Source organism: Diuraphis noxia, unplaced genomic scaffold (assembly GCF_037042655.1).
Source record: "Diuraphis noxia isolate RWA-SAM2 unplaced genomic scaffold, SU_Dnox_SAM2 contig0002, whole genome shotgun sequence".
NCBI lineage: Eukaryota > Metazoa > Arthropoda > Insecta > Hemiptera > Aphididae > Diuraphis > Diuraphis noxia.
The window spans coordinates 80,103,588-80,118,801 of record NW_028301712.1 but is presented as its reverse complement, the minus strand read 5'-3'; the positions used below and the strand labels follow the sequence as shown (position 1 = coordinate 80,118,801).

Here is a 15,214-nt window from a genome sequence, read left to right as displayed (position 1 = left end):
AATAGTGTACTGGCCGAAAACGGTCATTCCAGAATGGCCGAAAAAGGAAAGGTTCATTTTGGGCGAAAACGGTTGCGCCCTAGCTCGCGACATGAACCACGGGGTGACCTAAGTTTCGATGGAGTTCTGCGAGGCAGGTATTGTAGCTGTTAAGGAGACGACGTTGTATGGAGGTGTTATTTAAAAGTTTTAAATGAACAAACAAAAACAAAGAGAAAAAATATTAATGGGCGAAATGAGTTGTAAAGGAGACAAGGGAAAGTAACATGGTTATGACAGGGGGAAATAACACAGTTATGACCAGTATGCCGAACCTTATGTTTAGGTTACATTTTGAAAATTTAGGACAGGGCCGCTTCATATGACCACTTTCCTCCCATGGTATTCCATTTTTACCGATATTAAGATATTATAGGCATCTTGAAATGTTTTTCGCCCTATACTATAGATTTATAGGACTTCGGCGCCATAATTTATAGCTAGTTTATTTTTTTATTAAATTAGGAACTTTGAATTATAATTTTTTTTCATCAATAAATAATCTTCCAATATTTGAATATTTGAATAAACTTGAAAATGTAATACAAAGCCTCATAAGGCGGTTGTTCTTAATGTAATTAAAAAAAATATATATAACGTCAATTCAGAATATATTTTTTTGAGTAAGTTAGGATTTTGAAAAAAATTGACATAATCACGAACATTTTCAAATTAATTTGAGTTAGAAGTATAAAATATTTCTCTTTATATCTAAAATTTTAATTTTTAATATTAGATACTTTAAAAGCTCATATAAATAATATATAATAAATATATATCTATTGTCTACTTTAAACCAAACAATATTTGAATGTTATTTGACAGTCGACACGTACAATATGTATTTTCGAAAATTCTATATGATTTTTAAATCATTACATTTAGTTTACATTATCTATATATATACGACTATTATCATAGTTTTTATACTATGGTAGCTACTTAAAAATAAAATTTGTTTTTATAAGAACACTTCACTTGAAAAGGATTTGTATCAATGTATACTTGTCTAATGTCTAGGATTTCGGTGACATATCCTTTATTAATTTATTTTTAATGCTAACTTAGTGGCCAAATTCTAAACATGTAATAATTATCAATTTCTAAATAAACGCAAGGACAATGATTTTAAAAACTAATTGTCATACAAATGATTTTCATTATACTCAGGTATGCATAGATTTTAGGTAATATTTCTTTTGTTGTAGTTTATAAGAAAACCGTGACTTTCACAAACCCTGTACTATCCATACGTTGCAATTATCACCATCATATTATGTACGTTTGAGTGGTTATAACTGCAACGTAGGATAGTACAGGGTTTGTGAAACTCACGGTTTTCTCATAAACTACAACAAAAGAAATATTACCTAAAATCTATGCCTAACTGAGTATAATAAGAATCATTTGTATGAAAATTAGTTTTTAAAAACATTGTCCTTGCGTACATTTAGAAATTGATGATTTTTATATATTTCGAATTTGGCCATATACTTAGTTAGCATTAAAAATAAATTAATGAAGAATATGTCACCGAAATCTTAGACATTACACAAGTATACATTGATACAAATCCTTTTCAAGTGAGGTTGTTATAAAAACAAATTTTATTTTTAAGTACCTACCATAGTATAAAAACTTTGATAATAGTCGTATGTATATAGATAAAGTAAACTAAATGTAATGATTTAAAAATCATATAGAATTTTTGAAAATACATATTGTACGAGTCGACTGTCAAAACATTCAAATTGTTTAAAGTAGACAATAGATATATTTATATGAGCTTTTAAGGTATCTGATATTCAATATTAAAATTTTAGATGCATAAAAAATTTTATTTTCAACTTAAATTAATTTGAAAAGTTTCGTGAATATACAACACGCGCGATTAAATCGATAATATTATTAAATTATACGCATTGCATCATATATTATATTGTAAAATAAATAATAATTAACATTTAATTGATGGGCATATTACTGGAGCCACAACAAATCATTAGCAGGAAGAATTTCTTTGTCCTATTCCACAATGATTTACGTCGCTTTGCAATAACCGGGGTTATCGTCGGCTCTGCGTCGTCACTACAACCGACGTCGATTGTCGGTTCCAGGACATTATCTGACTCTGGACGTTTCGTCAGGCCGCCTTCAGATTCGACCTCATCAAACTGTATTGAAATGTTGGGCATCGATACTGCTCGTCTGTGTGGTAGCGAATTCTCGTGATCATGAATTTCAGATGCATTGGCATCAGGCATAATCACTGGTGCCGCCGCACTCATGAATCCAATATGATAACAAAATGTCGGACTCTCATAAGCCGCTATAATTGTAGGGATCGGTCCTGCAGTATGTTCGCCAGGAGTCACCGTCACTGAATCCTCTAGCTTTGATGAGCCACTGGACAGTGTATCCATCGTGACATTCGACTCTTCGGGGCAATTCTCGTCGACAGGAGATGTCTGAAGCACTGCCATATTGGGCATTGAATGATATCTTCTGCTCAGCGATAAATCCACGGGCCCATGACTTTCCAGATCTTTTGGCTGATTTGTACGGAGATCGGACAAAACCTGCAACGTACAATTGGTCGTCGTGGATGGCACGAGTGGATCGCCGGCAGAAGATCTCTCCATCTCCGGCACTGAGCTAAGTCTTTCGCCCGGCTGCAAACTAGCTAGACCGCGACTTTCCAAAATGTTCCGTTTATCAGGAATATCGTTGAAAACTGTATGCATCAGATCATTTATGGACGATGCATTCTGCGTATTATCACCTTCTGACATCTTCAATTCGCTGATAATTGACATGATCGTTAAATATTATGGTGGTTTTGATTAATAAAATTAAGTAACACTTAATATACCTCAATAATTCTATAGGTACAATAAGAATACAAATATACTTAACAACTTTTAATAACAAATGAACGAAATATAATATGTGACCGTTTCAAATAGTAAATTAAGAATGAAACAATAAATCATGATAATATTTATTTTAACTCTTATTTTTGCTATGGCAACAAGATTGTTATTTATTAATTAGCTTTAAATACTAGCTTATTATTATACCTAAGAATAATATAAAATATACACTCGTGTTTCTGTATCCTATTCTGGTTGCAGTAAAAGTATGCGTATAATACCTAGTTGTACCGTATCCGTAATCTGATAGAATGTTATCAACGTGGCCAATGGAAATTTTATAATAATATATTGTTCTGTGATAATGATGAAATGATTTATTTAAGTGGTAAGGTATGCAACACCCATCACCCAGAGTCTAAAGACCGTGTTCTAGGCCAAACTGCCAAAGTCACCCGATTTCGCCAATAAGTGATGTAAATGTAGAAATAAAACAGTGATGTCTATGTACCCTTGTAAAATTATTATTTAATATCACGTTGATTTTAAAATTTTGTACCGAGGAATAAGTTAGGAAAAAGCACACTCTGCAATAGCATCCCAAATCCCCAGATGTTCCTATATTTTAATATTATACAACGCAATAAACTAAAAATCTTATACATTTTAACACGTTTCATATTTTTGTATCTAATTTTTTTAAGCTTTTCAATAATTTTTAAACTTTTTAATGTAGTTATAATTACATATATTTTGTTATTTTGTATACTGCCTAGAACGAATTTACTTTGAATAAAATAAAAATATATTGATTGATTTTTGCTTTTCTATGATTTAGCAATTAGATGGGTCCATGCATCCAGGGCCAAAATACTGTGTCCCCTGAAAATCAAATTCTGTCCCCTGAATGACAAATGTGTGTCCCAAGTTTTATAACACGTTTTTAGTTTTAATTGCGGAAATAAGTAATAATAAAAATTTAGGAATTTCAACACAATTGTATTATAACTTCTTTTCAAAATAAATTGAGAATCATTATCAATTTTATACAAATATCGAGTGATAAGCATTTATATCTGATATCATACACTTTGGCTGGTCATTACACTTTGTTCCACAAAACATATGTTCCTAGTTCCAATGGACTTTTGTTCCACAAAATCCTTGTTTCAAATGTGGAGTTTTTTCTATAAATATACTATATAATATACTATATGTTAAGTGGTATTTTAAAATACTAATAAAGTGTAAACTGTAAGATAATAAGTGGTACATAAAAGAAGGAGGATTTTGGGAGTTACAACCAAAACAGGTTTTTTTTGCTATAAAAATCTGTCAAAGTCCAAAGTCTTGATGCATGATGCATCAATGTCCGATTCGTAAAAATAGATCATTACAGCCGTGACGTTAATCGTTAATCGCGCAACGTCGCATTGAACTTACCAATATTTTTGATTGATTATCACAGTTATTACTACCATAGATCGTAAAATAAAATGCCTTCATAATTAATATTAATAATAAGCAATATATAGTACATTAGTACCAACTATAGTGCTATATGTACGAATAGGACCCTCTGCACCAGAAGTTATAATGATTTATGGCGAACGTCGTTTTCCGCAAATTTTCATTATTTGAAATAAACACAAGATATTTGTATTTTTAAATTGTATTTTCGTTTCCAATGAATATCACTGGATCTCTATGTTTTTGACGCAGCTAATAATAATGATATTACCTATATTTATATGGTATAGGTTCTATGAACAGTATGAACCAGTGATGAATCATGAATGAAATCCAGGCATGTATGTAGCCCCAGGTAAAAGTTCGCATGAGGGAAGAGTCAATATTTTCTCTATTACAATTACAATTTTCAATTTATGGTCTGTAACTGTTTACTATCAATAAATATTTTATCATTTCTCAACGATCGCCTATGCGTTTACACTCACGCGGACATAACTCGTTAAATATGAGAAAAGTTTAATTATTCAATCATCTAATGTTATGTTCCTCTTTTATAATAACAAGTGCCGTATACAAGTATTGTTACAAAGAAATAAAAATAGTGATGATTAAGTTGTAAATATTGATTTAGGGTAACAGATCGAGCCTAACCTAAAGTAAAGAGATTATTATCATTTTTATATTTTTTCCGCGAAATTTGATAAATTATTATATCTAGTGTAAATTAACCAAGTTCTTTATGTATTTTTATGATTATAATAAATATTGTAAAATATTTAATTACTAATAACCAAAGCTTTTTTAGCATTTGTTAATTGTTATAGGATACAGATAAAATATTAGAGTGATCTTTAAATTTGTTGTGTGCATCAGGGACTGGAATCATTAAATTTCATAACGCTATTTTTGATTACTTAAAATATTTTTAATTTTTAGTGCTATTTATCAAATTGTTGAGCAATTTGTTTTGCCGGTGCACACGAATTGCGTACCAAAACAGGTAGACAAACCTTTTTGAACGAATTGCGTCCCGGACGCAATTCGTGTTACCTTTTCATCACTTAACATTTTTGAGGTTTCCAGTTCCAGTGGTTTTCAAATTTATTTTTTATTTTGATATTTTTAAATTTTTAACAAAATAATAATAATTAAATATTTATCATTAACATAATATTATTATATGAAAACTTATTTTTAGTGGTTTGTACTTTTAGGCTGGAGCTATATACACGGCGTATTCGCCGCGTTTCGAACGCAGCATATTTCGCGGGGTTTTCTATCAAATTAAAAATAAACCAATGCATTTTTAGTTCGACGGACAAGCGACGGAATACGCAGTGTAAAGCAGACCAGATGGATATTTTCGATAAAAATATTAGGGACTATACGGACTTCCCAATCGATAAGTAACTATGGACTTATGACTTATAATTTATATGTTTTATGATAGTATAGCTGCCATCGGAAACTCGCTGTCCTGAAACTCGGGGGTCCGTGAGACTCGCTGTGAGTGGTTGGTGTTGGCTGAAAACGATAATGTCGTAGTTTATTTTTTAACAAAAAAAATGAATTGTTGGTTGAAAAACAAAAATTGTCTATGTGATAAGGAGTTTTGATAAGACTCGGTGTTGGTGATCACCACGATGTAGATAAAACGCACTTAAAATTTTTCCTAAAATGAAGCTTCGAATTTTATCTATAGCTATTTGAAGGAAAACTTAGCGTTGTATTTTTAGTCAATGCGTCATTTGGGGGGCGACAGAACCACTAACTTAAAAAATGTTAGCAATTGGCCCGCCATTAATACTCCAATGGGGCGTTATAATTGATATGATTTCTATAATAAAAATATAACCAATGTCCACTGCTCCAAATGAAAGATTTTTTTATCCCACAAAAGAGTAAAAAACATATTCACGAATCACCATGGGCTACGAAAGATGTGATGATTATTGCAGTTGAGAATGGAGAAGCAAGTATATAATATTGATTTACAAGAGGCTGTAAATATTTTTGCACACATTAAAACCCGTCGATATGCACTTATTTAAATTTTAAAATAACTAATATTTTTATATTTTGTATACATGATGTTTAATTTTGGAATTAATAAGAATATTTCATTATTAATTATACCTTTTTTTCTAATAATAGTGAAATGGCTTTAGCTCGTTGCTTTAATTGCTTATAACTTATAAGTTATAAACTTTTAACTCTTTGAATTGCTAGCTATTTAAAAGTTGCATTAGTTGTTATAAATAATTTCAATTAGAATTAAAAAAAGGGAAGGAAAGAATATTTACATAGGTTTGCACATAAAAGTTCGCACACCTGGAAAAAATTGAAATTACGTCCCTGCTTAAAATGTTCATAACAAATGTAATTTGACTCCGAGAGATTTTCTTATTTTTTGTTAAATATAAGAAAACTTATGGAGATTCTTGAATTGCGCTTTCAAATATTATAAATTAAAAAAAATAGATGCATTTTTAACTCAGAAATAATTTTTCAAATTTTTGTGATGATGAATTTCTAAAAAATTCTATCTTGAGAGTACACGGACCGCGCACTACCGTCATGGAACAAACAGTCACTTGCTTGTTCCGCCATGATATATGCGCCGGGAGCACGATGTAGATAAAAGATTAATAGATTTTATCTACATCGTGACCGTGGACCATAGAGTAATAGGTAATAATAGTAATATTACTCTATGCCGTGGACGTATCCGATGAGGTCCGAGATAAAACTGATAAATGATAATAGACAGTAAACAGTAAACAGTCCATCAACAATCTTGAATAGTCAATTTCAGTTTTGTTTGAATTGGGGTATCACCTGAAGGCTGAAGTTAATGCATTTCGCATTTGTATTATCGGCTTTCGGCTACAGCAAACAACTTTAAATACGAAGATTTGTAATCAATTTCGAGCTGAAGTTATTACTATCTACATTGTGAGTTGTCCCTCATGAGACGTTAGTGTGCTGGTAAAGGTTTTCTTTTTCACTGCTTAGTACTTACAGGGCTACAGAATTCTAAAGATAATTAATTGCACTATTGATTTTTAATTCAAAAATCTCTTACTCATTTAAAACAAATATACATTAACCGGTATGCCGATGATAAACCGATTTACGTTTTTGAATTTTTCTACATATTTTTATCAAAAAAGAACTGAAAAAACTACATAAGTTATGATTGAATTTTTTTCAAATTTTACCTTCAGTAACAATCTTTTTTTTTATAAATCAAACTATAGTTATTAATTTTTTTTTTAAAACTATTACTACAATAATACAATCATTTGATATTATTTTATCATCTATTTATTCAATCAACTATTATTATGTATCTGCTTACTTAATAAATATTAAATAAATGTTAAAAGCTTAATCTTATTCTTAAAAAAAACAGAATTGTACAAATTAATTTAATGTAATCATGTAAATACTAAAATTCTAACAATGTAATCAAAATTTGTGTAGTATAATGACCTAGTTGTTGATGTATATTTCAGATCAATAATAAAAAAAAAAAAAATATATTAAATATTTTGCAATTATATTGAAATTATTGAATAAATACCAATAGGTTTTACCTTATTACCTACCATAAACAATCATTATTATTGATAAGTTATTATAACGCTTATATATATTTCAATACATAAAAATTATTTATTTCGTTTAAACTTCACATGTACAATTTGTTTTAACTTATTATAATTTATTGTTACATATTGAATTTGATTTAATTATTGGTTTTTAGAACTTAAGCAAGTATTTTAGTTTTATTTTGTTCTTAAAAATTGTAATTAATTTTTTAGGAAATTCTATCAAGATTTAAACCATGTCTGTAGTTCTTGAAACTACTATCGGGGATTTAACAATAGATTTGTTTACTAAAGAAAGACCTCACTGTAAGTATCTATTCAGCTTATTTTTAAGTAAATTTATGTTTTTTCATTTCATCTGGTACCTACTGACTTAATCTTACTCCACCTTAAATAGTTTGCATAAATAAAATTTAATAAACTATAAAGTTCTTGAATTTTTGAAAAGTATACTGTTTATTGATTATAACTACCTACTTAATAATCATAGTTTCTCAGAATAATAATTTAACTTATGTTATTAATAATAATAATAATAATATTTTATTGTCATAACATATTAACATGATTTAAAATAATATGTATACTATAAAGTATATAATAATGAAATTTGACCCCCCCCCCCAAAAAAAAAAAAAAAAGCAGAGCTTGTGCTTGGGATAGGAGAGTTCAAAACAGTCAGTTAAATGAGGAATTATAGTACAATATATTAACTTATAACATAATAAAAATCACTTAACTTAAATGTTATCGCTCAATTATATAATCAGTACAAAAAATGAAAAAATAAGAAAATTGAGAAATTGTTTACAGATTGGAATTATTTTGATCTATAGTATTTAAGTAATTAATCAACAAATAAATCAATATTCTGCTTCTAATATTAATTTTATACCTACTTGTCTAACATGTACTATTAAGATTTAAGTTTTATCATGACATATATTATTGTATTATTATCAACCATTCCAGCTTGCAAAAACTTTCTGAAGCTATGTAAATTAAAATATTACAACTTTTGTCTCTTTCATCATGTACAATCAAATTTTGTGGCTCAAACAGGCGATCCAACAGGTACTGGGTCTGGAGGACAATCAGTATATGGGTAAGTTAAAAAAAAAGTTCATTGCTTATGTTACTATTTATATTCAATATTTTAATTGTATTTCAATTCAATTTAGAATTTTATCAGGTAAAGAAGCAAGATATTATGAAGGAGAAAAAAAACCAAAAATTAAACATGATCGACCTGGACTTGTATCAATGGTGAATTGTGGTGATAATTTGTATGTTGAAAGTTTTAATTTTTTTTTTTTTTAAATTTAAATAACTGTTTTACTAATTTGTTTCATTTAAAAGAATTGGATCACAATTCTTTATAACTTTAGGTGAAGATACAACTTGTTCATTAGATGAACATATTGTTTTTGGTGAAATAGCTGAAGGTCATGATGTATTATTGAAATTGAATGAGACAATATGTGATGCTACACATCGACCCTATCAGGATATAAGGTTTGAGATTTTTATTAGTGTATGATAAATATTAAAATATGTTATTATATATGGATAGTTAAGTATTCACTACATTGCATAAGATTCAAATAATATTATTCATTTGTCAGGACAAATGGACTACTGTTCTTTAAAAAAAATACATAATAATAAATCATCATATAATAAAAAGTAATAGAATTAAATTAATATATAACATTAAATCAAGTTTACCTACATAAGGAAAAAATTATTAATCTTAACAAAATATAAAATATTATAATATGTATCTATATTTTATTTACATAATTTATATGTATATGTTATATGTAGGGATGCGTAGACAACATCGATATTATCGTTTCATCGATATTACAGTCTGATATTATCAAAAATATTGCATCGATATTTTTATACCGATATATCAATATAATATTGATATATCCATTTATTTGTTCATACCAATTTTTTCCAAGTTATTTCTCAGGCATGCCTTGATACAGGCTTTAATGGATTTATAATTATCTCGGTTGTCGCCGTTGTCGGTCACCGGGACAGTGTATCCGTATATTTGTATGTATTTGCGAGTTGCGACTCACTGTGAATATTATTAACATTACCCCGAAGTCTCACACTCGGGCACTTGACGATTATTTTTCAATAAAATTCCTGGAATGCACCACAGTCCACAGTAAACACCGACATGTCGTTATTTATCGATAGTCGTAAGCACTCGTAAAGTCGTAACTTTGAATAGACTACCTATGTAGAATAGGTATTAAATATTATTTGCTCTGTGGCTCTGTTGACCTGTTGTTTGTCGTCAAGAACTAAAGAGTCAGTTATTAATTTATTACTTACTACTTAGCATTGAACATATTTATACATATAGTTCTAAATATATCAAATCTAAATCTCATGCGAGAGATGAGATACATTCTTATTTGAATCAATCGGTTATTGGACTCAAAGAAGATCCGATTATTGAATGGGAAAATAACAATGAAGCTTTTCCAAATCTATATAAACTAGCTAGACAATATCTTTTTATATCAGTCACATCAGCACCATCAGAAAGATCTTTAGTAAGATCAGTAACATTATGAATTTATGACCAAAAGTAGAAATAGACTATTAGGCTCAAGATTGTCAAAACTAGTGTTTTTACAATCATTAGATGATAAGTATTGGTTCTGAATTTCTAATTTTCTAAATGTTTTACCTTACAAGTTGTAAATTTTATAATATTCAATGTACCTATAGGCTATAATTATTAATTACATATTAAAATATTTACTTGTTATTTATTCATATGACCTATTAATATTAATATATAAAATTATATTGATATATCGATATTTTGATACTTATAAAAAAGTTTACATCAATATTTCATTCATCGATATATCGAACCATTGTCGTTTTTGCGCAACCCTAGTTATATGGTTTTACCAATTTATAAAAGGTAGCTTGAAAATTTACTTTAAAAAACAACAATAATAATTATTTATTTAATTAATACCTTATTATAAAAAAATAAAATAAAATCTTTTATGATGTAATTAATATTAACTTATAAATTCTCTTATAGCATTATGATCCAATACTTTTTCATATTATATTTATTTTGTATTAATTAAAATTGTATAATTTTTTCTTATGATAGAATTACACATACAGTCATCTTGGAAGATCCATATGATGATCCTGATGGTTTAATTGTACCTGGTCAATCTCCTGAGCCACCATTAGAAGTACTCCAGGTAATTTTTATAGTAAATGTACTTCGATTTTAAACATGAACTTATATATTTGTGTAGAGTGATAGAATTGGAGCAGATGAAGACATTACTGAAGATATAGACATTGAAGAATTAGAAGAAAAACGACTAGAAAAGGAAGCTCTTGCTCGTGCTACTATTCTTGAAATAGTTGGAGATTTACCTTCTGCTGATATTGCACCTCCTGAAAATGTTTTATTTGTATGTAAGCTAAATCCAGTTACCAGTGATGATGATTTACAAATAATATTTAGCAGATTTGGTAAAATTGTAAGGTGAGTATTTTTATATCAATTATAATTTTATGACTTGGAAAAATTTATATGTTTTATATTCAATGAATATAACTGGTTGTAAGCTTTATTTGTGTACCCAATGAAATAAAGTATTTAGAATTTTATGATTATCCATTACATTGTGTGGTATGCTAAATACTTGTTTATTTTGTATTTAAAACTAAAATAATAAAATAACTACCCATGTTTATTCATTCAAAATTACTTTAAGAGGATGTCAGCGCTCTATTTGTTTTCTCTTTTTGGCTCACTCGTAACATAGACAAAACGAATATACACAGAATCATTTTTTCTATATCTTGAAATAATTTTAGAGTAGAACCTCCCATTACAAAAAAGGTAGAAAATAATATGTTTGAGGGAATGACATATCGATTTGTCTAAATATTGTCTCTAAATAATTTAAACATTATTTAAATGTACAGTATTTTTTTGTTTATTTTGAAAGTCGAATACAAAGTCAAATATCAATAAAATATAAAATCGATATGTCATTCCCTCAAAAATATTATTCTTTATCTTTTTTTGTAATGGAAGGTTTTACTCTAAAATTACTTAAAGACATAGAAAAAATGATTCTTCGTAAATGCGTTTTGTTAGGTTTTGTCTATGTTACGCGTGGGCCAGAGAGAGAAAACAAATAATGCGCTGACATCCTCTTATTGAATTATGATATATAATACCGATACATTATTTTGTATTTTATATATTAATTGTGTACCACGATAAAAATTAGCAAAATTAATTATACCACTTTCCTGATTAGCATGTATATTATTTTGTTACAGTTGTGAAGTTATTAGAGATAAAAAAACTGGGAATTCTCTACAATATGCTTTTGTTGAATTTGATAATCAAAAATCATGTGAAGATGCTTATCTGAAAATGGACAATGTTCTAATTGACGATCGCCGAATTCACGTAGATTTCAGCCAGAGTGTATCAAAAATTAAATGGCTTGGCAAAGGACGTGGAGTAAAATATACTGATAAAGATGATGAAGGGAAAAATATAAGTGATAAATATTCAAAATACAGAAATAAGAAAAGAGATAGTTATGACTCTAGAAATAATTATATTAAAAATAAAACGTCGTCTCATGAATCAAAACGTTATAAAAAAGATGATAATAACTATAGATATAGAGAAAGTGAAAAAGAGGAAAAGGCACCCTATAGCAAGTATAAGAAAAATGAAAAAGATAACTACAGAAGATATGAAAACGATGACAAAATGAGAAAGAAATATAGAAATGAAGGAGAAAGAAGAAATGAAAAAGATGGAAAAAATGAAAAGGGTGACAAATATAAAAGAAGTAATAGAGATGATAGAGATAAAAGAAGTGACAGAATCAAAAGAAGTGATAAATATGATAGGGATAGCCGTAGATAAGTTAATAGGTATTGAATTATGAATTGAAAATGCCAATTTAATCATTTATGTATTTATATTTTCGACAGGAAAATTGCTTTGTGAATTACTTTAAAAATATATACATAAATACATTTTAATTATTAAATTTGTATTAAACTTGAATATATTTGTTACTTGTACCAAATATAGAATACTATTCAACCAATAAATTTGTAATGTATATAAAATAGGTGCAGGCAGAAAATTTAGTACTATCATTCAATATGAAAAACAATTCTGATTGAAGATAACCTATGAAACTATAATATTACAAATTCACTCAATGATTCAAAATTCTGGGGACCAAGCTAAAAATAAAATTTGTAAAGGTTTTCAATTTACCAAATGTTTGATTATTTGAGGGAAAAAAATTAATTTGAATTAAAGATAGGTGAAAAATTATATATGTTACATTTATGAATTTACATTTATTTATTATATTATTATATTTTACATATTAAAGAAATCTGTTATTTTTTTTGTGATAAATTAAAAGGTACGATAATACTTATTCGCTATCATTATTAGTTTCGTTACAAGTGCGTCAAATAGATTGTACATATAATTGTACTTAAAGAAATTCAAATTATAGAGATCCTAGAAAAAAAAATTCAAATCGTAGTGTGTTTCACCTACAGACATTTTGAATTATCGAGGAGACTGGAATTCATGTATTTTCTTCTACATAATTGTAGAAGTTTTCTCAGGGGACTAAGCATTTAGTTTGCTTAAGGGAGTTTTTCGAATAATCTAATGACTACTATATAATACTTTATTTTATTTTTGTTTTAAAATTAATTTATTTTACAGTTAGACATTAATAACCCAGTAGGTTGAATTGATTTTTGATTAAAAAAATGGCATTTGTAATTTTTATAGAGTAAGATATTGCGTTTAGTTTCATCGACAAATAGTTTTTTAAATTACAACAATTATAAATTATTATTCTTCACTTAATTAATTAAGGGCCAGTATGGCGTAGTGATCACCCAGTTGACCACGACTCACACAGTCATCGGTTCATTTCATAGCAAAATGGCCATTGGCCAAAATGCAAAAAAAATGTGTGGTTTTATGTGATCACCAAATCCCTGCTGTCGTCCGATCGCATCATCCGGTTTCCTAGGTCCCACTCCACTGGGAGTGAAGGCCACACATGTCTCCTCTTGGAGGAGGGGGTTAGTATCATGTATATAGTGATAATATCACTGTGATATATACATAGATAAATAGATCACATGATCTCCTTACTATCCACTTGTGATAAGCATTGACGTAGACCTAGAAGTCGTTTCAATAAACAAAATACAAAAAATGAATTAATAATTATTTAATTTTGTCAAAATCTGAACTTGAAATAAAATCTGTAAATCAGGACTATCCGACTATATTATAAATATTTTTTGATATTTTAAATACAACATTCATTATTAAACATAATCCTTGTTTTAAATGTTCAATACTTGGCTAAAAAATTGAAAATTGAATAATATTTTAACTAAAATAAATTTAAAAATTTTCGGGATTTCAATAAAATATTTTATCAACGTTTGAATAAAAGTACTTATAAAAAAGCGGGCAAGTGGATGTCGCTCTGCTGTACATTAGGTGGTGGTGTGGACCTCTGACTAGGGCAGGTTAGATTTGAATGCAATGATAGGTATCATTGTATACGAAAAACGATTCTGAACGGAGATGATTAAATTTGTCAATCTAGGATATATTACAGATTATTAAAAATTTTCAAATCTTTGATTTAAAAAGAAAATTTTATATAAATTTCTAGCTTAAAATAATTTTCGAATTTTCATGATTTTTACGTATGTTGTCAAAATTTAAATTTAAATGCTTGTAAAAAAAAAATGTGACTATGCATTTCTTTTATTTTTCAACTGCTACTGTAAAAATATTTTAGAAACCTTGTATTAAATTTTCAAATCTTTGATAAAAAAGGAAAATTTTTTATGAATTTCTAGCATAAAATAAATTACGAATTTTCGTGATTTTTACGTATGTTGTCAAAATTAAAATTTGAATGCATGTAAAAAAAATTGTGCCAATATATTTCTTATATTTTTCAACTGCTATTGTAAAAATATATTATGAGCCTTGTATTAAATTCTCAAATCTTAGAATTAAAAAGAAAAACTTTTATGAATTTCTATCTAAGATAATTTGATCATTGCCGTAATTTTATGTATTTAGACAAAATTTAACTGTAAATTCTTATA

General features: G+C 28.0%; 2 protein-coding genes across 5 annotated transcripts; one reads left to right on the top strand and one right to left on the bottom strand.

The window, feature by feature from the left end:
* Positions 1-1,978: 1,978 nt before the first annotated feature.
* LOC149058975 (uncharacterized) lies at positions 1,979-3,185 on the bottom strand. Its single transcript, XM_089220211.1, has one exon. It carries the CDS (start codon positions 2,853-2,855, stop codon positions 2,004-2,006), a length of 852 nt encoding a protein of 283 aa, XP_089076337.1. The 5' UTR covers positions 2,856-3,185; the 3' UTR covers positions 1,979-2,003.
* A 3,891-nt stretch (positions 3,186-7,076) lies between these two features.
* On the top strand, positions 7,077-12,986 carry LOC107161398 (peptidyl-prolyl cis-trans isomerase sig-7). Of its 4 annotated transcripts, none has more exons than XM_089220922.1 (8): positions 7,077-7,340; positions 8,213-8,305; positions 8,972-9,104; positions 9,181-9,285; positions 9,359-9,514; positions 11,160-11,256; positions 11,314-11,549; positions 12,359-12,986. In XM_089220922.1, exons 2-8 carry the CDS (start codon positions 8,236-8,238, stop codon positions 12,960-12,962), a joined length of 1,401 nt encoding a protein of 466 aa, XP_089077048.1. In that variant the 5' UTR covers positions 7,077-7,340; positions 8,213-8,235; the 3' UTR covers positions 12,963-12,986. The 4 variants fall into 4 exon arrangements, with proteins under 4 accessions (XP_089077048.1, XP_089077051.1, XP_089077049.1 ...); XM_089220925.1 differs by having other exon boundaries at positions 7,077-7,361; XM_089220923.1 differs by having other exon boundaries at positions 7,077-7,373.
* The last annotated feature ends 2,228 nt before the right edge of the window (positions 12,987-15,214 follow it).